This window comes from Castor canadensis, chromosome 7 (assembly GCF_047511655.1).
Source record: "Castor canadensis chromosome 7, mCasCan1.hap1v2, whole genome shotgun sequence".
NCBI lineage: Eukaryota > Metazoa > Chordata > Mammalia > Rodentia > Castoridae > Castor > Castor canadensis.
In genome coordinates this window covers 33,517,135-33,543,991 of record NC_133392.1, presented here as the reverse complement: position 1 = coordinate 33,543,991, position 26,857 = coordinate 33,517,135, and the positions used below count along the sequence as shown (strand labels likewise).

The following is a 26,857-nucleotide window of genomic DNA, read 5'->3' as shown; positions in this document are numbered from 1 at the left end:
GCTAATCCTGGCCAGACTGGTAATTAACACTTCAGGGCTCAGTTTCCCCATCCATACAATGAAGTGGTAAATCAGCCCTACCTTTGGGAAATTCTAGGAAAATGAAGATCATGCAAGTAAAACACTTCCCTCAGTAACTGGCAGCCCAGACCAAGTTGAAATAAAAAGAACACAGTTTCATGCTGCTTTCTCCATTAAAGACACAGATGAATGTTTTCCATGTAGCTACTGTTTTCCCAATGATCACTTTCAACAGTGGCATAATATCCCATCAAGTAAACATACACAGTGTACTTATGCATTCCCCACCTTCTTAGGGGTCATGTTTTTATTTCCCTCAAATTAAGATAGAAATTCCCAGGACTGGGATTATCAGGTCAAAAGGCCTGGGGTTCTGGACTCCCCCAAGGCAATGCCTCCTCCCAGCACCTGCCTAAGAGAGATTCTAGGACGAAGTCCCCTGAGCATTGCTGCACCCTCAACCTCCTTCCAGGCCGGCCCTTTCTCCTACTCCTGTTCTAAATGCTAGGAGCAGCACTGCATTAAGCTAAACCCAATGTTGGAAGAGCAAGAAACTTTAGGCTATAGAGCAAATGTTTATTTGTTTTTTTAAAAAGCCCTAGCCTATCTTAAAATGATAACAAAAAGCAAACAAATAACAAAAATTGAGTTACAAAGCAGCTCTGAGTCTACTTAAAGGGGGAAAAGCACATTCCCTCTTCATACACACCTAATGCTTAGGAATCTGGAAGAAACCAAGTTGCTCTCTTTACAAGAGACAATAGCAAGAACCCACAGATGGAGACCTCACCATGCCTTAGGTACTATGCTCAGTACTTTAAGAGCATTGCCTTACTCAATCCTCACAAAATCCCAAGGGATTGGTGCTTTTCTTATGTCTATTTTAGAGAAAAGTGCAAAGAAGCATCTACCACAGATTCATGCCACACAGTACAAGAGGCCAAGTTATGGCCCTCAGCTGCTCTGCCCCAGTTCTAATCAAACACAGTCCTGCACAGCTTGGGACTTGGCTAAAAGGACATTGTCTGGAAATAAACAGAAAAGGTTTGTTTTAATCTCAGAGATTCCTGATAATACCCTCAAAATGATGCAGAATTACCAACCCCTAAATGAATGGTTAACCTCCCATCCCCACCAGCCCCACCTGCAGTTCCCACAAGGCTCCAGGGCATGCTCTGTAGCCAACATTACCCTTAATCTCCAGATGGAAACTTCTCTTGGCTGGAACAATGACAATTCCTAGCTACACAAGGAGCAGGGATCGGTTTCCTTCTGTCTTCCCTGCCCCATGCTTTCCATTCCAGTCCAAGACCAAAAATACTGAAAAGTAGTCATTTGTTTAGGTCTTGATTTTTAAAAACATAAACAAGTTGTTCTACAGCCCAGATAAGTATTAGATTAGTTTTTACCCCAGGGAAATTATGATCAATCTGTGTGTCTACTTTTGTGGGCCACTCGGATTAAGAAGTGCCACTGAGGTATATACATACATCAAAATATACCAAATTGCATACTTAAAATATCTACAATTTATTTTATGCCAGTTATATCTCACTAAAAGGAAAGGGTACTGTTGCAAAGATTAGAACATAGTACACACAAAGTGAATAGTACAGTTTTTGACAGATAGTAGGTATTCAAAAAATCATTAACCAGTGTAGGCGGGGATCGTGACTTCCAACCAAGCTTTGGCACTCAGCCAGGTTTCAAGAAATAAAAAACACACTGCTGCTGGGGACCTCCAAGTATGTGGGAAATCTGGGTAAAGTGCCCAGTTTTGTAGATTTGACAAAAGAAAGGCAGGATTTAAAGTGACTTACCAGAGCTCATGGTGGTGGCAGGACAAGTCTTCTGCAACTGGGGCTCTGGACTGCTCTGCAGAAAAACAAATACCACACAATGGAATCGATGAATACCAGGTTCAAGATAAATCCCCGTGGTTAGCATTAAAAATGCAAACACTGTAACCCTTGATAAAACAGAGTTGAACTGGCTGCCACTTGGCCAGGCTGGCTGGTACTTTCATGACCTTGGGCACATCACTCAACCTCTCTGCCTTAGTATTGTCACTCATACTGGGGAGTTAGAGGCCAAAACAGTTTTCTTCCAGCTCTGAGTCTATCAAAACCCTCATATTACATTTTAGGACAAAGAGGTAAAATCACAGTGCATATTGATCATCAGAGACTAATAGATAATAGTGAATGCTTACTCATAGCTTAGTATGCACAAGAAAATATTCTAAATGCTCACAACAGCCCCATGAGGTAAGCACTATTGTAGTGTTAATTCACATAGATGAGGAAACTGAGGCACAGGGAGGTGAAGCAGCTTGCCTGCCCATCCACCCATGAAGGAGTTAATACTGGAACCCAAACAATGCAGACTGACAGACCAAGATCCTAGGCACTGCACTCCTCTACCAGGAGGTGGGAACTATCACTGATGTTTAAGTAAAAAGCCTTCTGATTTAGTAGGGCTATTCACTTCCTTCAAACCAAAGGACGGTAACATTGTACTGGCAACACCCAAGATCTTTTATTGAGTTATCATTTGTCCACAGCAAAATGTATCCACTTGTTATTTTGTTGTTTGTTTTTGGTGGTGCTGGGGATTGAACCCAGGTCCTCACACACACCTAGACAAGCACCCTAGTACTAAATTATATCCACAGCTCAAAATACATCCATTTTAATTGTACATTTTGATGCATTTTGACAAATATATATGTGCTATAATAGTCACAGCAATTACAACATACAGCATTTCCATCACCCTCTCTATAGTCAAATGTATCAACCCACATTCCTGGGAATCACTCATCAGCTTTCCATGACTACAGTTTTACCTTTTCTAGGATTTTCTATAAATGGCATCATATATACACACTCTTCTGTGTCTGGCTTCTCTCATCTACTGTAACACTTTTGAAAAGCAAGTATTTACATATGTGTAAGTCTACTTATGGATTCTACTGTGCTCCACTGAGCTATCTTTATCCAATAACTCACTGAATTGATTGCTACAGTCTTTAATAATCTTGAACTCAGGTACTAAGTGTCTCCCAACTTCATCCTTACGTTAGGTCCTTTGTTTTTGGACATGAAGTTTAAAACCGTCTTATCGATTTCCACCCCCAAAAAATGTCTATTGACATTTTAATTCAGATTTTGTTGACTCTGTACATCACTCTGGGCAAAACTAAAGCAACAATATTGAGTCTTCCAATTCATAAATAAGGCCTATCTCTCCCTTGACCCAGGTCTTCCTTAATTTCTTTCAATGATGTTGTATAGGTTTCAAAGTAAAGGTCTTAATAAGACTTTAAATAATGAAGTCTTATTGAACATACTTACAGTTCGCACAATCAGAAAACCAAGTCCTCAGAATATTTAAAGTACATTATTAGCTGGGAGCTTATTAAAAATTAGCATGGGACTCTACCCTATGCCTACTCAATCAGAATCTGCATTTTAACAAGATCCCAGGTGGTCACTTGGCACTTGAGAGTGTGCGAGACAGTGATGCAGAGAGGTCTGCTTAAGGAAATATATTTTAGTTTTCTTTTCTAAGGAGCTGAAGTTGGACACTGGTTTCTTTCTGGGTTGCTTTGCTTACTGTCCTCAGAACTGAGAGAACAGAATGGTGGGGATGAAAAGTCCTAAGGCTTTCTCTGCAGCCCCAATAAGCAGTAACTTTTCCACTGTCACTGTCAAATACACCTGAGACTACCTGTGGTCTTCATCAGTTGCCTCAGATTGTTCTCTAAGCTATGAGACAACTTGTTCTATCAATTCAGGAACACACCACCTGCTGTGCACTGTATGCCCTTGTGGTTCCCAATACTAGTTTTACCATGACTCAATTTGCCTCCCAGGACTAAAAAGGCTAGTGTGAAATTATCAGCAAATGTTTTACTTTATACATAATTTTCACGATCAATTTTATTATGTTAAAATTTTTAAAGTATGGTGGAAAAATATTTGATTCAACTGTGAAGGTATGTTAATAGAACTATTTTTATTCCTTTACAGTCCTTTCTAACCTATAGGTGCATAAATAGCATTTACACAGTTGTAAGCACATCTGGACAGCTTTATGTTCTAATTTTTTAAAATAGCTATTAAATAAATATTTTCTGAGTTCCTACACAGTCAGCATATCTATCACTTTAATGGCTGTATACTATTTCCTTGTAATAATACTCCATAGTCCATTACCAATTAATTCATCTTAATTTTCAAAATAAGTACAAAGCACACAGCAATTTAGGCTTCGGGAAACAAAACAGAGATGATGGAGATATCTTAGGAACCAAACAACAAGGAGGCCTCAACTCACACATGAACAGGAGTCATGCCTGGGTAGCTCTTTGCACATTTTATACTTCTCAATATAGAAACTACTAAACTTCTAAGTGTCATTCCCACTCATGTTTACAGACTGATCTAAAGTAAACATGGTCAGGGATAATATTCACAACATCTAACCATCGTTTTGCCACAAATGTCTACCAACCAGAGTAGATTCTCATTGTAATACTCTGTGGGAGCCTCTCCCTGTCACTGGTATTGACCACTTAGTGGCTGGATTGAGAGAGGGTAAAGGAGAATGGATCTAGGGTGGTATGAAACGCTTTCAACATTTTAAGAACTAGTCTGACACTAGTAAGTAACAATAACAACACATAGGTGAGAACCAGGAAGACTTTTACCTAGTAGGTGCTGCTGCATGGTAACTGAAACCATAGCAGGTGACACAAAGAAGCAGGGGGCAGTTTAAAACAAAATTTAAACTGCAGCAGAGCAGCAGTAGCAGCTGTATCAAAGATGGTGCCCAGTTTCTGGAACTTACCCACAGTGGCAACAACCAATTCTGGCTCTGATCTCAGTGACCTCAGCTTCCTTGAATCCTCCTTCAGTTCTGAGTGTGGTTTTCTTGCTGTCTGTAACTCCAGGAACTATCCAAGATCTTGCCAATAAATCCCTTTTCAGCAGGACTTCACCAGAAGTAGATTCTTATTGTCTGCAATCCAAGACCCTTGACCAGTACAAGATGGGGAGGGAGGAGTCCTGAAAGCTGAAGCAAGGCTAGTCAGATCTGAATCCCAAGCCAATGGTTTTGTCCCTATGTCCCCAGCAGCTCACAGTCCAGGCAGCAAGATGTGCTCAGGCCATAATCTAGTCCCTGCAGTTTCTTTAGAGAAAGTACCAGATATTACAAATAGATGTAGAACTGAGGGTTTATTTTACATAAAATCCCTGATACTTAATATTTATTTTAAAATCAAGACTCTGTAAAGAGTCTGATTTGGGTGAGTACATGATGGTACATCTTTGGAATGTTTCCCACAAGTGCCCTGCAAAGGGGCAAAAGACAAAAGGAAGAAGAGTGCCTTCTAGTGGCAAAACAGGCAAGTAGACAGTTATCCCAAGTAGACTGCAGGAATCCATACAGGGACACAGCTTGGGTGGGCCAGCAAGGGTCAGGCCACCGTTCCACACTTTGGACTGAAAGGCCCTACCATACTTGCTCAAAGCACCACAGTATCGACACAGACATTCCATTGGAAGAACAAGATGTGAAGTACCCAGACTTGTTAAAAATGATGCATCAGGATAACTAATGGTTCTGCATGGTCCCACCCTATTTCTAAGACCCTATAATGCTAAGGTAAGTTTTAATGACCAAGATTGACTAATTACTAAAAAGCAAAAGTCAGGGATGGGAGCATGTCTCAGATGGTAGAGCACTTGCCTAGCAAATGCGAGGCCCTGAGTTCAAACCCCAATACTGAAAAAAGAAAGAAATATGCTCACAATCAAACCTTCAAATAACTAAGACAACTAAATGGCAGGAATCACCACATACCTATCAGTACTAACACTTAATGTTAATGGACTTAATTCACCCATCAAAAGACACCGTTTGACAAACTGGATTAAAAAAGAAGATCCAACAATTTGTTGCTTACAGGAGACTCATCTCACTGACAGAAATAAGCATATGCTTAGGATGAAAGGCTGGAAGAAGATTTACCAAGCCAATGGCCCCCGAAAACAAGCAGGAGTAGCAATACTTATCTCTGACAAAGTAGACTTCAAACCTACATTGATCAAACGAGATAAAGAAGGACATTCCATACTAATAAAAGGGGAAAAAGACCAAAAGGAAATAATAATCATCAATCTGTACGCACCCAATGTCAACGCACCCAATTTCATCAAACATACCCTAAAAGACCTAAAAGCATATATAAACGCCAACACAGTGGTTGTGGGAGACTTTAACACTCCATTATCATCGATAGATAGGTCATCCAAACAAAAACTCAATAAAGAAATCCAAGATCTAAAATATGCAATAGATCAAGTGGACCTAGTAGATGTCTACAGAACATTTCATCCAACCTCTACACAATATACATTCTTCTCAGCAGCCCATGGAACCTTCTCCAAAATAGATCATATCCTAGGGCACAAAGCAAGCCTCAGCAAATATAAGAAAATAGAAATAATACCATGCATACTATCTGACCACAATGCAGTAAAAGTAGAACTCAACAACAAAAGTAAAGACAAAAAACATGCAAACAGCTGGAAACTAAATAACTCATTACTTAATGAAGAGTGGATCATCGATGCAATAAAAGAGGAAATTAAAAAGTTCCTGGAAGTCAATGAAAATGAAAACACAACCTACCGGAACCTATGGGACACAGCTAAGGCAGTCTTGAGAGGAAAGTTTATAGCCATGAGTGCATATATTAAAAAGATTGAAAGATCCCAAATCAATGACCTAATGATATATCTCAAACTCCTAGAAAAACAAGAACAAGCAAATCCCAAAACAAATAGAAGGAGAGAAATAATAAAAATAAGAGCTGAAATCAACAAAATAGAAACCAAAAAAACCATACAAAGAATTAATGAAACAAAAAGTTGGTTCTTTGAAAAAATAAACAAGATCGATAGACCCCTGGCAAACCTGACTAAAATGAGGAGAGAAAAAAATCAAATTAGTAGAATTAGGAATGCAAAAGGGGAGATAACAACAAACACCATGGAAGTCCAGGAAATCATCAGAGACTACTTTGAGAACCTATATTCAAATAAATTTGAAAATCTTAAAGAAATGGACAGATTTCTAGATACATATGATCATCCAAAACTGAACCAAGAGGAAATTAATCACCTGAATAGACCTATAACACAAAATGAAATTGAAGCAGCAATCAAGAGTCTCCCCAAAAAGAAAAGTCCAGGACCTGATGGATTCTCTGCTGAATTCTATCAGACCTTTAAAGAAGAACTGATACCAACCCTCTTTAAACTGTTCCATGAAATAGAAAGGGAAGGAAAACTGCCAAACACATTTTATGAAGCCAGTATTACACTTATCCCAAAACCAGGCAAAGACACCTCCAAAAAGGAGAACTATAGGCCAATCTCCTTAATGAACATTGATGCAAAAATCCTCAACAAAATAACGGCAAACCGAATTCAGCAACACATCAAAAAGATTATTCACCACGACCAAGTAGGCTTCATCACAGGGATGCAGGGGTGGTTCAACATACGAAAATCAATAAACGTAATAAACCACATTAACAGAAGCAAAGACAAAAACCACTTCATCATCTCAATAGATGCAGAAAAGCCTTTGATAAGATCCAACACCATTTCACAATCAAACCTCTAAGAAAACTAGGAATAGAAGGAAAGTTCCTCAACATTATAAAAGCTATATATGACAAACCTACAGCCAGCATTACCCTTAACGGAGAAAAATTAAAACCATTCCCTCTAAAATCAGGAACCAGACAAGGATGCCCACTATCTCTGCTCCTATTCAACATAGTACTGGAATTCCTAGCCAGAGCAATTAGGCAAGAAGAAGGAATAAAAGGAATACAAATAGGTAAAGAAACTGTCAAAATATCCCTATTTGCAGACGACATGATCCTATACCTTAAAGACCCTAAAAACTCTACTCAGAAGCTTCTAGACATCATCAATAGTTATAGCAAGGTAGCAGGATATAAAATCAACATAGAAAAATCATTAGCATTTCTATACACTAATAATGAACAAACTAAAAAAGAATATATGAAAACAATTCCATTTACAATAGCCTCAAACAAAATCAAATACCTAGGTGTAAACCTAACAAAAGATGTGAAAGACCTCTACAAGGAAAACTATACACTTCTGAAGAAAGAGATTGAGGAAGACTACAGAAAGTGGAGAGATCTCCCATGCTCATGGATTGGTAGAATCAACATAGTAAAAATGTCGATACTCCCCAAAGTAATCTACATGTTTAATGCAATTCCCATCAAAATTCCAATGACATTCATTAAAGAGATTGAAAAATCTACTGTGAAATTTATATGGAAACACAAGAGACCACGAATAGCCAAGGCAATACTCAGTCAAAAGAACTATGCAGGAGGTATCACAATACCTGACTTCAAACTATATTACAAAGCAATAACAATAAAAACAGCATGGTACTGGCACAAAAACAGACATGAAGACCAGTGGAACAGAATAGAGGATCCAGATATGAAGCCACACAACTATAAGCAACTTATCTTTGACAAAGGAGCTAAAAATATACGATGGAGAAATAGCAGCCTCTTCAACAAAAACTGCTGGGAAAACTGGTTAGCAGTCTGCAAAAAACTGAAACTAGATCCATGTATATCACCCTATACCAAGATTAACTCAAAATGGATCAAGGATCTTAATATCAGACCCCAAACTCTTAAGTTGATACAAGAAAGACTAGGAAATACTCTGGAGTTAGTAGGTATAGGTAAGAACTTTCTCAATGAAACCCCAGCAGCACAGCAACTAAGAGATAGCAGAGATAAATGGGACTTCATAAAACTAAAAAGCTTCTGTTCATCAAAAGAAATGGTCTCTAAACTGAAGAGAACACCCACAGAGTGGAAGAAAATATTTGCCAACTATACATCAGACAAAGGACTGATAACCAGAATATATAGGGAACTTAAAAAACTAAATTCTCCCAAAACTAATGAACCAATAAAGAAATGGTCATGTGAACTAAACAGAACTTTCTCAAAAGAAGAAATTCAAATGGCCAGAAAACACATGAAAAAATGCTCACCATCTCTAGCAATAAAGGAAATGCAAATTAAAACCACGCTAAGATTCCACCTCACCCCTGTTAGAATAGCCATCATCAGCAACACCACCACCAACAGGTGTTGGCGAGGATGCAGGGAAAAAGGAACCCTCTTACACTGTTGGTGGGAATGTAGACTAGTACAACCACTCTGGAAAAAAATTTGGAGGCTACTTAAAAACCTGGACATCGATCTACCATTTGATCCAGCAATACCACTCTTGGGGATATACCCAAAAGACTGTTACTCCAGAGGCACCTGCACATCCATGTTTATTGCGGCACTATTCACAATAGCCAAGTTATGGAAACAGCCAAGATGTCCCACCACTGACAAATGGATTAAGAAAATGTGGTATCTATACACAATGGAATTTTATGCAGCCATGAAGAAGAACGAAATGTTATCATTCGCTGATAAATGGATGGAATTGGAGAACATCATTCTGAGTGAGGTTAGCCTGGCTCAAAAAACCAAAAATCATATGTTCTCCCTCATATTTGGACATTAGATCAAGGGCAAACACAACAATGGGATTGGACTATGAGCACATGATAAAAGCGAGAGCACACAAGGGAGGGGTGAGGATAGGTAAGACACCTAAAAAACTAGCTAGCATTTGTTGCCCTTAACGCAGAGAAACTAAAGCAGATACCTTAAAGCAACCGAGGCCAATAGGAAAAGGTGAACAGGTACTAGAGAAAAGGTTAGATCAAAAAGAATTAACCTAGAAGGTAACACCCACGCACTGGAAATCAATGTGAGTCAATGCCCTGTATAGCTATCCTTATCTCAACCAGCAAAATCCCTTGTTCCTTCCTATTATTGCTTATACTCTCTCTACAACAAAATTAGAAATAAGGGCAAAATAGTTTCTGCTGGGTATTGAGGGGGGGAGAGGGAGGGGGCGGAGAGGGTGGTAAGGGAGGGGGTGGGGGCAGGGGGGAGAAATGAACCAATCCTTGCATGCACATATGAATAATAAAAGAAAAATGAAAAAAAAAAATAAAATAAAAAAAAAAGAAATATGCTCATTTGCTTAAATAGGATCAAAAAAATAAATGTGGGCTGTTTGTTAGGTCTTTATTTGGATAGTTTGGGGATATAGAGCTAGGGAGAAACGGAACTATAGAAACGAAGTCAAGGTCCAGCAAAGGTTCCTCATAAGAGAAGGAGCCCTTGAGAAACCTCTCATACAGCACACTAAAGCTTCTCTTGTAACTCCTCCCTGATCTAACACTAGACTATAGACTTCTGGAAAAGAAGTACTGTGTCCATCCCCAATTCCAAATATGCAGTAATGTACAATCATGAACTTCGCTCTTGTCATTGTCTAGCCTTGAGAACCTGCCTTTGAAGTCACACCTTCAAAATAACCAAGACCCTCAACTCCAATGCAGCTGCTTGAAAGGGAGCCAGCTCATCATCACACAAGACCCCAGTTATGCTCAATGTTTGAAATCCAATCTGAGACTTGATTTTATATATTTGTAGATACTTTCAATAACTTGAAAAGTACAGACAGCTCACAAAGCCCCACAATAATGTTTGGTCTTATTTCCTTGCACTTTGCTGATCCAACACCATGAGAGCCACATTTCTCCAATTTTCGACAGCTCCTTTTCTGTCTCAACGTTTAATAACGTCATTTCTCTTCAAATGCACTCTTTCCAGTATTGGAGGGTGTGCAGAAGGCTCTTCAAAAAGCCAGAAAAGATAAACACTGAGTTGACAACATTTCCTTTCAAGGGGAAGAAATTAGGATAAACTTGACCCTGACATTAACTTCAGCCTGAAAGTTAATGAGTGTGAGCTGAGGGCTCAGAACACAACAGGCTGATGTGTGCTGTGAAAAGACTGATGTTTCTAGAGAGGGAGCAATAGGAAAACACATCAGAAAGGCCATCCCCCCACATCCTACCATTTCCTCCTGGATTTCCTCCAACTCAGTTTCCGTTCTACTCAATTATTTGAAATGGCCTTCAAAAAGGTTTCCAGTGAACACACATGGCCAAGTCCAACGGTTTCTGTACTAGTTAGGGCCCACAGGTCTATCCACTGCATTGAAGACAGTTAACTTCTTCCTCCTCTCCCAAAACACTTTCTGTTACTGACTCCAAAGTGTCACAGTGAACTGATTTACACTGGGTGATGAGGAGCCTCCTTTTAGAACATGGCTTCTGCAGTTCCTCTAGGAGTTAAAGAGCCAGAAGATCATGAGCTAGTCCTTTCCAACCACATGTTCACTTCCTTGAGGGTTTCATCTGGAACATTAGAACCCTAAGGATCTATATAGATTCCTTAGCCCATTCCATAGTTTTCCAACTGTGTTGAAAGGAGCTCCACAAGCCACTGAGTGGGTACCTACCCACCCTCTCCCCATTCCCCATCTGTTACTTCAACCAGAAAAATTGTCCTTTTATTGATTTCATTCATTTATACTTCCTAAACTTTCCTTGGATAAATGAGAGAGGAGGGAAGGAAGGAAGGAAGGAAGAAGGTAGGCAGACAGGCAAGACAGAAAGAAAGGAAGGGAAGGAGGGAAGAAGGAAAGAAAAAGAAAAAAGGTTCATAAATGAGAAATCCAATCTATCTCATTATTTGGGTACAAAAACTGAGATTCTGGGGGGGAAAAATCTTCCCCTACTAACTTCCATGCACTTCCCTCTTACCCCCTTGTACTTCCTCAGGAGAGCCTCCACCTTCAGTTTCTTGGAACACATACTGAATTTCAGAGAAGAATCAGCCCTCCACAGTTAATAGAGGGACTGTGTCATTGTCCCCTTCAGAACCTTTCAATGGCATCCACTCCTCACTGCATAATGCAAAGTCTGGATTATCAGCCACAAGGTACAGCTGAGTCCATTACTCATCTCTCTACCAGGAAGGGCAGCCAACTGTTCATCTGCACCCTAACATCTAGTATGGGACCTTACACAGAACAAACCCCAACCCTTCCCCAGCACCCCTCCCATTCCCCCCACCCTGGTCATGCTGGTGAAAGAAAGATCTGTCCTTTGAAAGTGTCTGAGGGCACTGCTTTTTCCCCTTTCCTTGCCATCATCCTCCACCCCCTCACAGGATAAACAGCCCACTTTTCCCAGTTCCTCGTTTTCATGACCCATGATATTCACAACTACCATTTCGTTTCATCATCTCATTCCAGGACCACCACCACACCCTAATAAGCCTTAGAATCACCTCTGTCTCATGACTGCCACTTTCTGACTTGGGAAAGAAAGAGCTCCTGGATCAAATTTCAGTGGGGAAAATATCCACAGGGCCCCTCTAACCTTAGAGGGGTTGGCTGGACAGCCCAGGGTAAAGGGAGCAAAAAGGCAGCAAAACTGTCAGGAAAGAATGTTACATCTAAAATGTTGCAACCCTTCAAACATTTCTTTAGCCCCTACTGTGCACCAGGACAGTGACTGGCCTTTGCGAGACCAACATGATCAGATTCAATCGCTACCTCTGAGGCCATCGCAAGGTTATGGGACAAGAGGTGTCCTATTTAAATGTGACACAGATAGCTTTCCTGCTAGCAATCTGGACTAAGGGTGATGGGAGTGCAGAACGACAGGGAATATAATTTACATGAGAGAGAATCAAGGAATGAATAAATACAAAATTTTTCAAATGTTCAATGATGTCCCTTCTAAAATCATCTCAAATGTAATATTTTTGGAAAACATTGATCTAAAACTTCAATTCCGTTTCTTAATGGCAGTAAGGCCCAGAATGATCATATTCCAATTACTCTTCCAGTTTTATTCCTCCATGTACTCCTTAAGTCCTAAACTTCATGTGCACCATACTTGTTATTCCTACTGAATCCTGACAAGATTTCCCATTTGTAAGCCTTTAGTTTCTTTGTTGCTTCCTATTAATGCCTTTTTCCCACCTTCCCAAACTTTAAGGCCAAATTCAGTGGCCAGATGTACAGGTCTAACAAAAACTATTTTATTTTACTTTTAGTTTTTGTTTTGATCGCTATAAAAAGTTATGGAGATGAGGAATTCTTTTTTAATAAGACCTACTTATGATCACAGAATTCAGAAATCCTATGCCCAGGATCCCATTAAAATCATCACATTCTTATTCCAAGTCCATCTCAGAGAAGGGTCAGATTCATAACTGGAATCATTTTTTATCTTTCATACTTTAGTGAAACATTTAAATATACAAAATTGATTTCTGACAATAAAACTCAATATACAAAATGCAGCCCACAAATAGTTTCAAGTCTTACAAATGCAATAGTATTTGCACTTCAAACAGAATTAAGGAAATAATTCATAGCCATATATCACATTGTCTATGTATTAAAATGAGTGGCTTGTAGCAAACATAAAAAAAGGTTAATATCCCTATTTTACAGGGTACATCCATACTACCAAGAAAAATATTGAGAAGACATAAAGAATTAACTCCTATAGGAGAAAATGCAAACATACAAATCTATGAGAAAATGTTTACTTAACCTGATTAGTTTTTCAAAGAAAAGATTAAACAATGACTGGCCATCTTTTCTTACATCTTAAAGGTAGTCCACAAACTGGCTTTGAACTGAGATCCTCCTGATCTCCACCTCCTGAGTAGCTAGGATTATAGGCATGAGCCACTGGTGCCTGGCCAAAGAATTTCTTTTAAAAGAGTTATAGGGACTGTCAGGTGGCAACACACATAGTCCCTTGTTTACTGCCTAAGCCTGCTCCCTGCCAATTCCTCACTCCTCATGGACTCCATGGCATTCCAGAGCTCTCAGCTCCTTCTCAAGCTCTTTATATATAAAGCTGTGGGACAAAGTTTCTTAAACAAGCATTGTTAACCAAGACAAGTCCTAAATGTGAAAACTGGTCCATTTGTGTTTTCCAAATATGGTCTGTGTCTACAGAACCAAAACAAAGCTGTCTAATTGTGTCATCCAGTATTTTTGGAACGTTCCACTTAGATTATTTAGATAATTCAACATAGGGCAGATTCCCAAATTCATTAAATAAAGGCAAAATATCTTAGCTCTGTTTAAATTATAAATATATAACCTCAAAATAAGGGCACACTCAGGAGAGAGATGTCATGCTTCTTCCCAAGTGGTGGTTCTACAATGGTTACCTGTCAAAAAAGCACAAGTGAAAACATCTTGAATCCTCAGAAGAGTCAAGGGTGGACCAGAGGCCACAATGTTGGTAAGTGAAATTAAGCAGTACTCTATGTGGCTGAAAAACAAATCAAAGAAAGCCTCTGAAAAGAGATCTGTTAGAGCTTAAGAACGGGAGGAAGGGAGGGTTTGACATGGTGAGAGGTATTCACTCTCACAGACAATCCACACATAGTTCCCACTCCACTTCTAATCCGCAAAATCCCTAAGGCTACTTATTCACCACATACTACATTATACAGACGTCTACAGTGCAGGCCCATACCATGCTCAGGAATGAGGGAACAGAAGCTCCATTCAGTGAAAAGATTTTGAGTCTTTTGTAAATACATAACTTAAATGCCTCAATTCATAATGCTAGCTTATTCAAAAATTGCTTGTTTACCTTAAGTTTCGAAATTTTACTGAAAGTATACTAACCTAACTCAAAAGTCAACACAAAACACTGAAAATATTATCTTTTCTGAGAAAACCTCTCTTCTCAGTGGTATTTGTTTAATAACTGAGGTGGAACATATATACATAGGCTCAGAATCAGTAATCCCTGAATTTAGGCTGTGGGGGCCAAGGGTCATTAGTGCCTAAATACAATGAATGTGAGACCCTGACTCCCTCTGTTCACATAGTATCACATCAGCTACTTTTTTAAAAATCACATCAAGTATAAAAGCTGCATTCAACCATTTGAGAATGCAGTGCAAATTTCTGAAATGTCTTTTCTTTAAACTAGGATAAAACTCACTAAAACACTCAATATAGTTCCAAGCTCAAAGTAAATATTAAACAAAAATATTTTGAGAAACATCTGTGTTGTCTCTCAGACCACACTACCTGGAAATGGGTTGTCATCTAATATACATTTATATATTAATATATAAATGTTTAGACACACAAAAATGATTTGTCTATATTGCAGGCATAGAAGGACCCTGGCTTGGCAGGTATCTAGTGCACACTTCAGACTTTAGTTACTACAGCCTGGACGACAACAAGAAGTTGGCCAGAAGAACTGGATTTGAATCCAAACTTGACTGTGCAAAGTAGGAAGTCCTTAATTTGTCAGCCTTAGTTTAATCATCTATCAGAGGGGAAATAATAACTAATTTAATGAGTTGTTCTTAGGGTTAAATTACAAAAGGAAAAATATCCCAGAAAAAAAGGTGCTGATCTAATTCTTTCAATGGCTTATTGTTTTAACAGACTGATGACTACCTGATCAGGAGGTTGATGTTACTACCTGTACCAAAAAACAGGTTTTACAAACTGCAGTAGGATTCAAGCACAAGAAACTGGTCTCCAGTTCTACCTTCCCATGCAAAAACAATAAAAGACTCTCTTGGTAAAAACATTTTAAAGGACTTTAGAGTTGCCCTCTCTTAAGGGTCAGGTCCCAAGGAACCAAATCATCATATGGATATATTGTACATACGTGCAAAGGCTCTATGTTCACACTACTGAACAAACAGATTAACCACCTCTTCATTTCCTAAAAGCTTACTTTACATGTCATTTCTGATCCTCAGAAATGAGGCTTCTATATCCATTTTACAAACGGAGAAATTGAGCCTCAATAAAAGTTATAAGACTCATTGAAGAGTCTTACAGAAGCAAGGCAGAAGACAGAATATCGATTATGACTCTGCTCCACCATTCAGCCACATTCAACAAAATCCAAAACTATCACTGCCTAAAGCAAGATGCTCCTATAAAAGACTGCTCAGAGAACACGTAGACCTGAAAAAGACATAGGAATCATCTTAGGGGTAATAAGATAAATATGGTAACAAGATAATCACATTTATTAATCAAGATAAGAGATGGTGTCTACACTTAGAGACCTTATATTCCAGTTGGGGAGAGAAGACTAATAGCCTTGAAACCATGATGAAGCACTACAAAAACAGGGATGAGTACCTATGGATGGTCTAAGAATATTCTAAACAAAAGAATGGCAAGCTTGACCATTTACAATAGCCAAGTTACAGAATCAACCTATGTGTTCATCAATGGATGAATGGATAAAGAAACTATGGTATATATACACCATGGAGTATTATTCAACCATTAAGAAATAAGAAATTATGTCATTTGCAGGTAAATGGGTGGAACTAGAGATTATCATGTTAAGGTGAAATAAGCCAGATGAAGAAAGACAAGTATCACATGTTTTCTCTCATATGTGGAATCTAGACTTAAAAAAACAAACATGAAAGTAGAAGGAAGACTATTAGAGAGGGACCAGTGGGAAGAGGGAGAATAGCGAGAGTGATGGAAGGTAAATATAACTGAAGTACATAGTATACATGCATGAAAGGTCATAATGAAATGCATTATTTTGTACAATTAATAAAACAAAAATTTAAAAGAATGCCAAGCTTCAAGAGTTTCCAGGGAAAAGACCTGAGTACATGTTGACCAAAACATTCTTCTGGATGCTTAAAATAACCCTTAGAGCTTGGGTGTAGCTCAGTGGTACACTGCTTGCCTAGAATGTGTGAGGCCCTGGTCCAATCTACAACACCTCAAAAAAAAAAAAAGATTTCTGTAGTTCTTATATCAACTTCTTTCTATAAGGTGCTCCTTAAGTGAAGTTAAAACTGAGTAAGATCACACACAGCATTTTCCAGAGACTTTAGGAAGCAAAGACATCTACCAACATCCCCAGCTCAGACACACCTTTGAAAAAAGGTAGAGAAACTCTAGAAGAAATATAACTTGGATTTGAGTTGCTGCTCTGCTACTTATTAGTTGCATGATTGGCAGTTAATAAACCTTGCTCAGTCTCAGCTTCTCATCTATAAAATGGGAATCAATATCACAGTGTTACAATGAGAATTACAGAAGATCAAGCACATCCACAGCCTATTACTGAGTGAGGAAGTTTTCTATAAATTTTATCTGATTTCAGCATGATCATCACCAATAGCATCTTAGAGAGAGAGACTCAAAATGACTCTCTCCACAGCTGATTGTTCTGAGTAGCAGCAGATGTTCTTTTTCAACTGCAGGGAGGCTGGTATTTTCAAGGTAATTAAAAAGAACAATCTCAGGGGCAGAGTATAGCTCAGCAGAAGACAGTGCACTAGGCCCTGGGTTCGATCCCCCGCACTAGACACAAAAATAATAATATAAGAACAGCCTTAGTCAGCACCCCCTTCAAGAGCTTCCAGTGCCTGCTTCCTCTACCTCTCTTATGAGATAACATGGCCTGTCTTTCCCCAACAGTACAATTCCCTCTGAAAGTTAACGTCCATAAGAAGAAAAGTAACTGCCCTTCTCTTTCCCAACAGTTCACATGTTACTGGCAGGTATCACTTGATTTATAGATAAAAATTCCTGTCTTCCTATTCAGAAGACAGAGATCAAAAGGATGCAGTTTGAGGCCAGCAGGACAAAAAGTTAGCAAAACCACATTTCAATCAATAAATCAGGTGTAGTGGCATGTACCTGTGATTCCAGTATGCAGGAAGTCACAGGTAGGAGGATATTGGTCTGAGGCCATGCATGGGCAAAAACTTGAGACCCTACCTTAAAAATATGTTAAGCAAAAAAGAGCTGAGGGCATGTCCAGTTGATAGAGTAACTGTCTAACAAGCTCAAGGCCTTGAGTTCAGACCCTTTTCTTTGCCAAAAAGAAAGAAAGAAAGAAAAAACAAACTTACTGTCTCCCATGTCTTCTGCTACTAACAAGCTGTACTCCTCACAAAGTACCTGGGCTAGAGTTCCCACACAGGTAGTGTCTAGTACACAGCACAGACTAGAACAAGCCAGTTTATGGGAAGGGTTTGTACTGAAGAGCAAATGGAAGTAACATTGGGTAGACGGTGTGCACAGACCCCAAGATGGCCTTGAACACCAGGCAATGGCACTATCAGGCAAAGAACTCAATGTAAGTTCTGCAGAAGGGAAGTTTCCTAATTCGAGATTTGACTTTGCTGAGGCATGGAGAGAAAGGGATCAAAGGGCAGGGAGGGTCTGCGGGCGGACATCAATTCAAATCAGGGTCATAGGAGGAGGCACTGATGCCCTGCTGCTCGGAGCATTCTCTCTCTCTTTCTTCTCTTTCCCTCTCTCTCACTCACACAAACACATAGTCCCTCAACCACAAACACACTCTGCCCAGGAGAGAAGCTCCCAGCAATCTGGCTGTGAATCAAGGCTGTGGAAGCTTTGATTACAGCAACCACAGGTGACAATTTCTAAATTTGTCTTTTCTTGCTTATTTGTAGCAAAAAGTGCTGCACAGAGAGAATTTGATCCTCTGTGTATACTCACTAAATCTCATTCTGCCACTCTGCCCACAGCGAAGCTTTTTCTGCCCAACTGCCTTGGTGACTGACAAAATTACAAGGAAATAAAAGGTATCAAAAGTCCTTTAGAATCAAAAGAGGCTTACTAACTAAATAGAGAAACTACAATATAAACCACTAAAGTAAAATAAAAGGTAACAGAATAAGATCTTTAAGAGATAATTTCCAAGTTAATAGATGTTAGAATGGTTCTCAACCCCAAATGACCTTCCTTCAAAATTCATACCTTAAATAAATATAACATAAGAAGTTGGAAGAAAAGAACCACATCTGTTCATTAGTGGGGATGCCCACAGCAAGGGTGGAGATTGAGATCTTCATTAAGAGAATAATTAAATCCTTTGCAACTATAATCAGCAATGAGTTCTGAGTGCTTCACTGTGACTGCCACCTATGTAAAGCTTGGTGTCCTCACGTGCAAAACAGATATAAAACAGCAATAATCCTGTGGTAAGGGTTAATGGGGTCATTTGCCCATTCAACACAGTGCTCGGCACACAGGAAGAACTCAATAAATGATTGCTTAATAATTGATTTATTTCCCATTTGTCCAATTCTAATTCCAAAGTAGAGGAGAGTGGAGGTGAGTGGAACCCTGGTTAATAAAATGCTCTCATTAGTCACTGTTTTACCATTATGACAATTTACTGGATCCTGTATGAAGTTACTGCCAGGAACAGACCTTTTTTTGCCTTGGGCAAAGAAAATTTAACACAAACCTGGGATAACCCCACCCAGAACCCCACTTTTGTACAGAAACTTGCAGGTTAAAAGACAGCAGTGCCCTTGGCTGCATATGACACAAGTTGACCACTGAATTTAACTGGAAAGAGGAAGGGAGGGAAGGAAGAAGGAGGGAAGGGGGGAAGGGAGGAAGGAAATAGATATGAAAACTAAGATGACTATGCAAATTCACCAATAGGCTTGCTAAACTGTTGCACTAGTGGATACAGACAGAAAAATCCCAAAGGACTCCAAAAGTTGCATATATGTGTGATTTAAAATACATTCCTAAATTCACTGCTGGCTATACCAAAGTCCAGAGGAGGGGAGGGGAGAGGGAAGAAGTGAAATTCTGTCTTTCAGAAGGTTTCATGTGGCCACAGGACTCAGAGTATCATAGGATTTGGGTTTTTAAATGTCATGAGCCCTAAAGTCCTGATCAACCCACTGAGATGAGAAAATGTAACACATAGACACACATCTTCTCTGAAAGGTAAAGAACTCCTACCTTGTCAAGCCCTTCCAACAGGCCAAATCAGCAATACTACTACAGCTCTGTAGATGCTGAATGCCCCAAAGACAAGCATCTGTGTCTGACTATATAATTTTTTTCTTTGGCAACACGTGGGTTTGAACTCAGATCCTCACACTTGCTAGGCAGGTGCTCTTACCATTTGAGCCACTCTGCCATCCCTATGTTTCTTAAGTGCCAGGAATACTAAATTATTATTCTAAATTGTTTTTAGGACCAAACATGAAGGTGCAGGCCTGTAATCCCAGCTACTCAGGAGGCAAAGGCAATAGAATCACAATTCAAGGACAGCCAGGACAAAATTAGCTCAAAACCCTATCTGAAAAATAAACTAAAAGCAAAAGGACTGGGGGTGTGGCTCAAGGTGGTAGGGTACTTGCCTTGCAAGCAGAAGGCCCTAAATTCAACCCCACTACATAATAATTCATTTCAAAATTTCAAGTGACATTCTGTTCTCCTATAATAATTAAAATGTAAGTAAAGAATTAAAATATAAGGTTTTATTACATTTGTCTCTGAAAATAAAATTTTATATGTAAGTTCTAAGTAAGGGAATAAAAGACTTTCTCCTTTTTATAAAATAAATAATTTAACACATTTTTACAATCAAATGCCTTTTTGGTGCTATTGAGTTCATTAATTCATTCAATAAAAGTCTGCTAAATGTGTGGCATTAACTAATGGAGTTTCCCATTTAAATTTGCAGTGTATCTTGCATATCTGCAAATCAAACTATCAAAAATTATAACAGAGAACATTTGAAAAAGATTGTGGAGATGTGGGAGAGAGTAAAGATCCCATACACAAAATCCCCATCCCTCTTTTTATAAGTATGCAATCAAAACCCTTCAGAAAAATGTAACTTTAGAACTCTTGGGTTTGTTCCCAATCTGCTTAAAGATTCAGTATTTGTGAAGTTTGGTAAATATATCACACTTCTGGAGGAAATCTAGCTTTAAAGGTGTATAATGGTAGACTCCCTATCTGTTTAATAACAAAAGTGCAAAAATAAGTTTTCCTTCTGTAAAAAGGTAAAGTCTAAGTAAAAACACTAGATCATAAGGGGAAAAAGCTAAAACATGTGCTTAAAGCTCTTATTAAACACAGAAATTAAAAATACTTGAACTCTAAGAATGGTAATGAAGCATTCAAATTCCCATTTGCTAATATCACAGCTCTAAAGAGTAACCAGCAAACTCAAATGCAGAGAATGAGGTGCAGCAGGGTCTTGGGTAGCATGAAATACAGGGTGACTATGAAAGTTTGCCAATAGGCTTGTTAAAGTGTTCTACCAGTGAGTAAGGACAGAAAATCCCAGGGATTCCAGAAGTTGCATGTACGCGTGATTTAAAACACTTCTAGTTCACTGTTGGTCACGCCAAAGTTCGAAGAGGAGAGAGAGGTGCAGGCAGGCTCAGGAATGTGCCCTTGACACTAACACAAGAGAACTGGCTGGAAAGGCTCGCTCTTGGAGTCACCCAGAAGTCTGTATGCATCCACTCATTTTATAGGAAAAAGAGCCACAGTCCTTCCAATGAGAGAAACCCTTCCTTGGCCACTCAGCTCAGCAACTCATTAAATTCAGAATGGAGCCAGCTGCTGGGAAGGCAAAGGGTAAGGCTCTGGAAATTCCTAGCTAAGAAAATACATTGAGTGCCTAGGTCGTGGGAACTCATACATCACAGGGCTGGAAGGAAGATTTCAGGCAACTGTCAGAAAGATAAGGAAATCATTCTAGAGTTTTGTTCTTCCAATCTAAAGACTTCTTTGCAGGACTTGGACTGCCTAGGAGCTGTAAAGCAAAAAATGCTGCCTAGCCAAGAAATAAAGTATGGTTTCTTTGCAGGACATTTTCAGTTCTCATTCTACTGGCCTCCACCCCATCAGAGAGGGTTCAACAGATGGAAGATGATAAGGCAAAGGGGCAGGGAGTCCCCAAAGACCAAAAAATAGTGGAAGAAAAGTAGGCTGATGTTTCCCTACCCAGACAATATAGAAAGGGGTAAAAGATCAATTCTTTACAAGGATTGTTAAAATTATATAGATATAGATACATGTGAAATTATTCACTAAAGATAAAAGTTTAAGTCTTACTTCATTTCCTCTATCACTAAACTTTTTGCAAGTGACATTAAGAAGTTATATTTATGGTGGCACATGTCTAATCCCAGCACTTGGAAGGAGTAGGCAGAAGGGGGCCAACCTGGGCTACACAATGAGTTTGAGGCCAGACTGGGCCACGCAGTGAGAGCCTGTCTCAAAAAAATATATATTTAAACATAGATATGTTATGTGAGATAATTTTTAAAGTCAAAGAAATTATAAAATAATCAAAGTGATTGTATCAATTATGTCCTGATTTTTTGTTCCTTAAAGATAATTATAACTTTAATATCTTTATACTGAATACTGTCATACTCAGATTGTCCTCTTTGACTTTGATTTCATTACTTTCAACTTAAAAGCCAAACAATGTTGTTTCATGTAAGTATATGATTGGAAAATCCTAATAAAAAGAGCTCATTGGTTTTGTTTTTTTTTTTTTTTAGCAGAGAACTGGATCTGGCTTTTACCCCAAAATAAATTATATAATATTTATTGAATTAAATATTATGATCCTCAATATAACACTAAGTCTCTTTCTTCATCCCTTCTTCTCCAAATTTACTGTTTTATAAATTCACAAAAGGCTAATTAATAATCAGTTTTCTTACATGTAAGTTTTCTTCTTATGGATATTGAAAAGGTATTTAAAATTGCTACTTGAAGTTCTATTCCTAGTCAATGCTGATGAATTAAGAGAATTCCAAAAAACAGCAGGAACATTTTTCAAATTATTCTCATGTGCCCTTCTACTAAACTTTTAACTTGTACTTCAAAAATTTTATTATACAAACTGAAGACAAATTTCACACATACAGTAAAAAAAATGAACCCAAAATAAGTCAGCTTCACTCTCAAACTTTTATCATAAATTGGAATTCTGAAAAAAAAAATGGAATTCTGTGGATTTAAAAACATTCTTAATTCAGATAACTTAATCTTTGCAAAATGTTCCCTCTGTATTCCAAGACCTCAGAAAGTTGCTTACATTGAATATTTGGAAAAGGACTTGTTTAATGCAGATTACAGGTTCTGCTCCCAGGTTTGTTGATTCAGAAGCCCGTGGGAGCCCTAGAAACTGCATTTCTGTACATGCAGTTTTAACACTATCCTTTGAGAAACACTGATCAATATCACCAAGTTCCTGCAGCACCTAAGTGCCCATGCTGAAACTCAAACCATCACACAAAGCTGCAAGTGTTTATGAATCCATCCTATCAATTCAAATAAGAATTTATAATGTGTACTGATTTGTGTCAGAATTCCATTTAAGCAGGGAGACAGTTTTTCTTTCTTTTTCTGCAGAATGTTCACAGTGAATAAAACAATGTGTGAACGCAATTCCACTCACAGGGCCTGCCAGTCATGACTGATGGCCCGTCTGCACACAGTCTCGCACCAGGTTTCCAAATGAGAAATTTATTAGGCAAGTACTCATCCATTAACTCAAATGTGTCTCAGCTAATATTTGGAAAGACAAAGAATTCAAATGGACCCTACATTTAAGACCATTTCACATGACCCAAACATTGTATGCATATATGAACAAAAGAAAAAAAATGTGAACATTTAAAAAAAAAGACATTTCATATCATAATCCACAAAATAACGAAAACCTTAAAAATGTTGATACCATCTAAAGAGCACATGTTTACTTTTTAGTTGGGCTTTGAGTTCTAATATTCCATTCATACTTTATCCTGCCATATTACTGCAAGGGGAAAGCTTTCATTTTGCATCTTACTCCATAACTCCCACTATTTCATTAAATAATCCTAATATTCAGCAACAGAAAAGAGTTTCTTTTGGAAAATCTATTAAAACCAAGAATATTCAAAAGTGATTGTTCAAGTATTTTACTTTTTTTTTTAAAAAGAAGAATCCCTTTTTTGTCTCCTTTCAAGAGTGCAACTTTCTAAAAACTTAATGGGTTTTATTTTTAAAAGCATTTTCAAACTATAAAGACATAAGCACACACTAAATGTTTTAAATTAAATAAAAAGAACCCTAATGTCACTTCTCTAGCACATCTCATGTAATTTTGCTAAATTTTCTTATAATGTTTATATTAACTGGTTATGATTATAGTGCATCTTACGTATTCCCCCTTTGAATATTTCAAACCTTCCTAATTCCGCATGTTTTCTATACAAAAGGGGAAGGCTTTCCAAATGTCATAAATTTCTAAGACGAACTTTAGACAAATACCACTCATACCCTTCTTAGCTTGCTTCTGATGAAAATAATCGCAAAATTCTGAATGCAAAATTTATTATCCCACTCTGCAACATGCAAACTTTTTTCTTTGGGGTAAGAGCTGTATCTTCTGAAGTTCTGCTTCCCATTTCTTTTAAAGTATACAAATCTGATGTACTTTATTTAATGGGAAGGGAAAAAAATCCTATTATCATAGAGAACCCCCTTTCCAATGCTAAGCATGTTACATAGAATCTCATTTACTCCTAATAACCTTTTAATGTGGGAACTGTCCCCACTAATTTAAAAAGGAGCCAGTGACTTAGTATATTCTCTAGGGTCACCTACTGCCCTAGAGTAAGTGGTATACTTGTGAGGTAAAACCCAATCTATCTGACCTCAATTCCAAGACTCTGAAGCCCTTCTTCATGCTACAAAGATGAGCCTTGCATTCATTTCCTTTCCTTCCACTCTGTACTAGTTTTAAACACCTTCCCATTGCATTTGCTTTCATGGTGATTCAGAGAATATGCTTCACAAATAATTCAGCACATTACTCTGAGCTTACGGGGTACCTGCTTACAGCCACATACTCTACCCTTACTATTGCCCCTTGACAGGTTTACAATGTAAAGCACAGAAGATGCTTAGCAGCAAGACAATGACTTTTTTAAAAAGTCATGTGATGCCTAGACATTGTCCATTACTGGCTGATGAGAGAGTGACAATAACCAGAAGCTTGTACTGAGGCCAGTGAGCAGCTTCAAGTGACCCCTTCCAACCAAGAAATGAGCTAAGAGTTAGTTAAGGACCTTCACATTGATCTTTTCACAGCACAAAGTCCAAAGCTGCAATTTTTTTTGGATCTGCAATGGAGGCATTAAAAGTGAGGCATCAGTTTAAATTAAAACCAAGTTTTAGGAAAACTGGAAAAAAAAATCTCTCCATAGTTTTGAAATGGGGTCACCCTCCAATCCTAAGTGGCTATGTGAATTCAGCTGTTTACTCCTTTGACTTGGCTCTTGTCAGCTCAAGTGGCATAGCTATCCCAAGTTCCAGTAAACACACAGCTCTTTTTAGCACTGGCAGAAGTGCTGCAGGGGATCTGGCAGGAGGTTTTTGGTCAAACTTGGGCCAAAGTCTTAACAGAGAGGCAGTGTTCTCCAGGGTTCCGTAAGGGAGTGACAGGTAATCAAGGTGAGTGAACCCTAGGGAAACAAGAACATGTTAGGAGGCCTATGATCACAAATGTCTCTTCTCCTTTCATTGCTAACCCTTGGGAATTTGTGACTTCCTTTAAGAGACAAACCTATTGTTTCTCTCTATCCATGCCTTCATCTTCTCTCAGAAGCACAGTGATTAAGAATTTATGCTCAAATTCAAATATTAGCTCTATTACTCATTAGCTGTGTGACCTGGGACCAATTACCTCAGTTTCTTCCTCTGTAAAATGAGATAAACTCAGCTTCACCAGCTACAAGGTTTGTTTGAGATAGTATCAGTGAAGCACTTAGAAGCACCTGGCATGGAGCCAGGCATGGTATGAGTGCTTGAGAAATGAGACCTGTGACTCTGGGGCCTCATTGTCTAACTCATTCTTTGTCCCATGAATGTGACAGCTTTTGTAGCATTTATTCTTCCCAAACCAGGATTTGCTCTTTGAAGGTGGAGCCCAACACTTCTACACATTCTGGCATTCTCTCTGCTCACTGCAATTCTCTGCTCCTATAGAAGAATCTATAAGTATGTTTTTGGGTTTATCCACCTATGAGGGACTTTTGAAACTTGAAGGAGTAAGAGACTCACAATTACTTGGAACTATCTCAGAACCTTACACAAAATCATTTTGGAGTTTGTTTTTGTCGTGAAGGACCTTAGAAATGGTCTGGTTTGAAATCTTCAATGTACAGATGAGAAGGCGGCCCAAGAAGGAAAGGAAAAGCCCACCCACACGGTTGGAATAAGCGTGGGACTTACAGAATTGAAAAGAAGGCTTCCCACCTGCCAATCCAGAGCTGTTTCCCCAAAGGAGGAGGCCCTGAATTAAGATACAGAGAACTGGCTTCACCTTTCCACAGAACAGATGGTAGGAAGAATGTCATGTTTAAAAAGGAGCAAAATTTTTTATTCACTGCAAATATTCTTTCTGAGTTTTAACACAGTAAAATGTAAGTGGGACAATAAGTATGTTGCTGATTTGATTTTATATTATATAAAAAAACATACTAAGACATATACCCTCATTTTGGAAATTTCTTCTAGATACAAATATATGCCATCCATAAAGAATTAAAATAATAAAATATACTGGTTAATGAGTAAGTCTAACTTTTAAAGTTAGAAATATCACAAAATGAAATATGCTAGCTTCTTTTGTATGGCTTATCTTTCTATAAAGTAAAGGCATCTTAAAGCAACACTTTTGGCACTGACTGATTCCGGGCTTTACCACAAGTCCCAGACTTATTAGGATAGCCTCAGGTTCAAATGTTCCATCTCTTTGTACCAATAATTAGAATTCTCCCCAAATTCCAATTTTTCAGAAATTGGTAAATGAATAAATCAAGTCAAAAGTATTATAAATAAAAGTAACTATCTCATAACAGACTGAAAAACCAAGAAAGGCAGGCACACAGGCTTATTTAAAGAAGCCTGTG

At 38.4% G+C, this 26,857-nt stretch overlaps 1 protein-coding gene across 50 annotated transcripts in view; it reads right to left on the bottom strand.

The window, feature by feature from the left end:
* The window catches only part of Sorbs1 (sorbin and SH3 domain containing 1), a 234,557-nt gene that overhangs the window by 114,916 nt on the left and 92,784 nt on the right, over positions 1-26,857 (bottom strand). For all 50 annotated transcript variants that reach the window (XM_074078642.1, XM_074078660.1, XM_074078661.1 and 47 more), the window contains exons 3-4: positions 4,876-5,100; positions 1,842-1,896 (exon numbers count right to left, since the gene is read on the bottom strand). In XM_074078642.1, coding sequence (XP_073934743.1) covers positions 1,842-1,851 — 10 coding nt within the window. In that variant the 5' untranslated portion in view covers positions 1,852-1,896; positions 4,876-5,100. The remainder of the gene's footprint in view (positions 1-1,841; positions 1,897-4,875; positions 5,101-26,857) is intronic.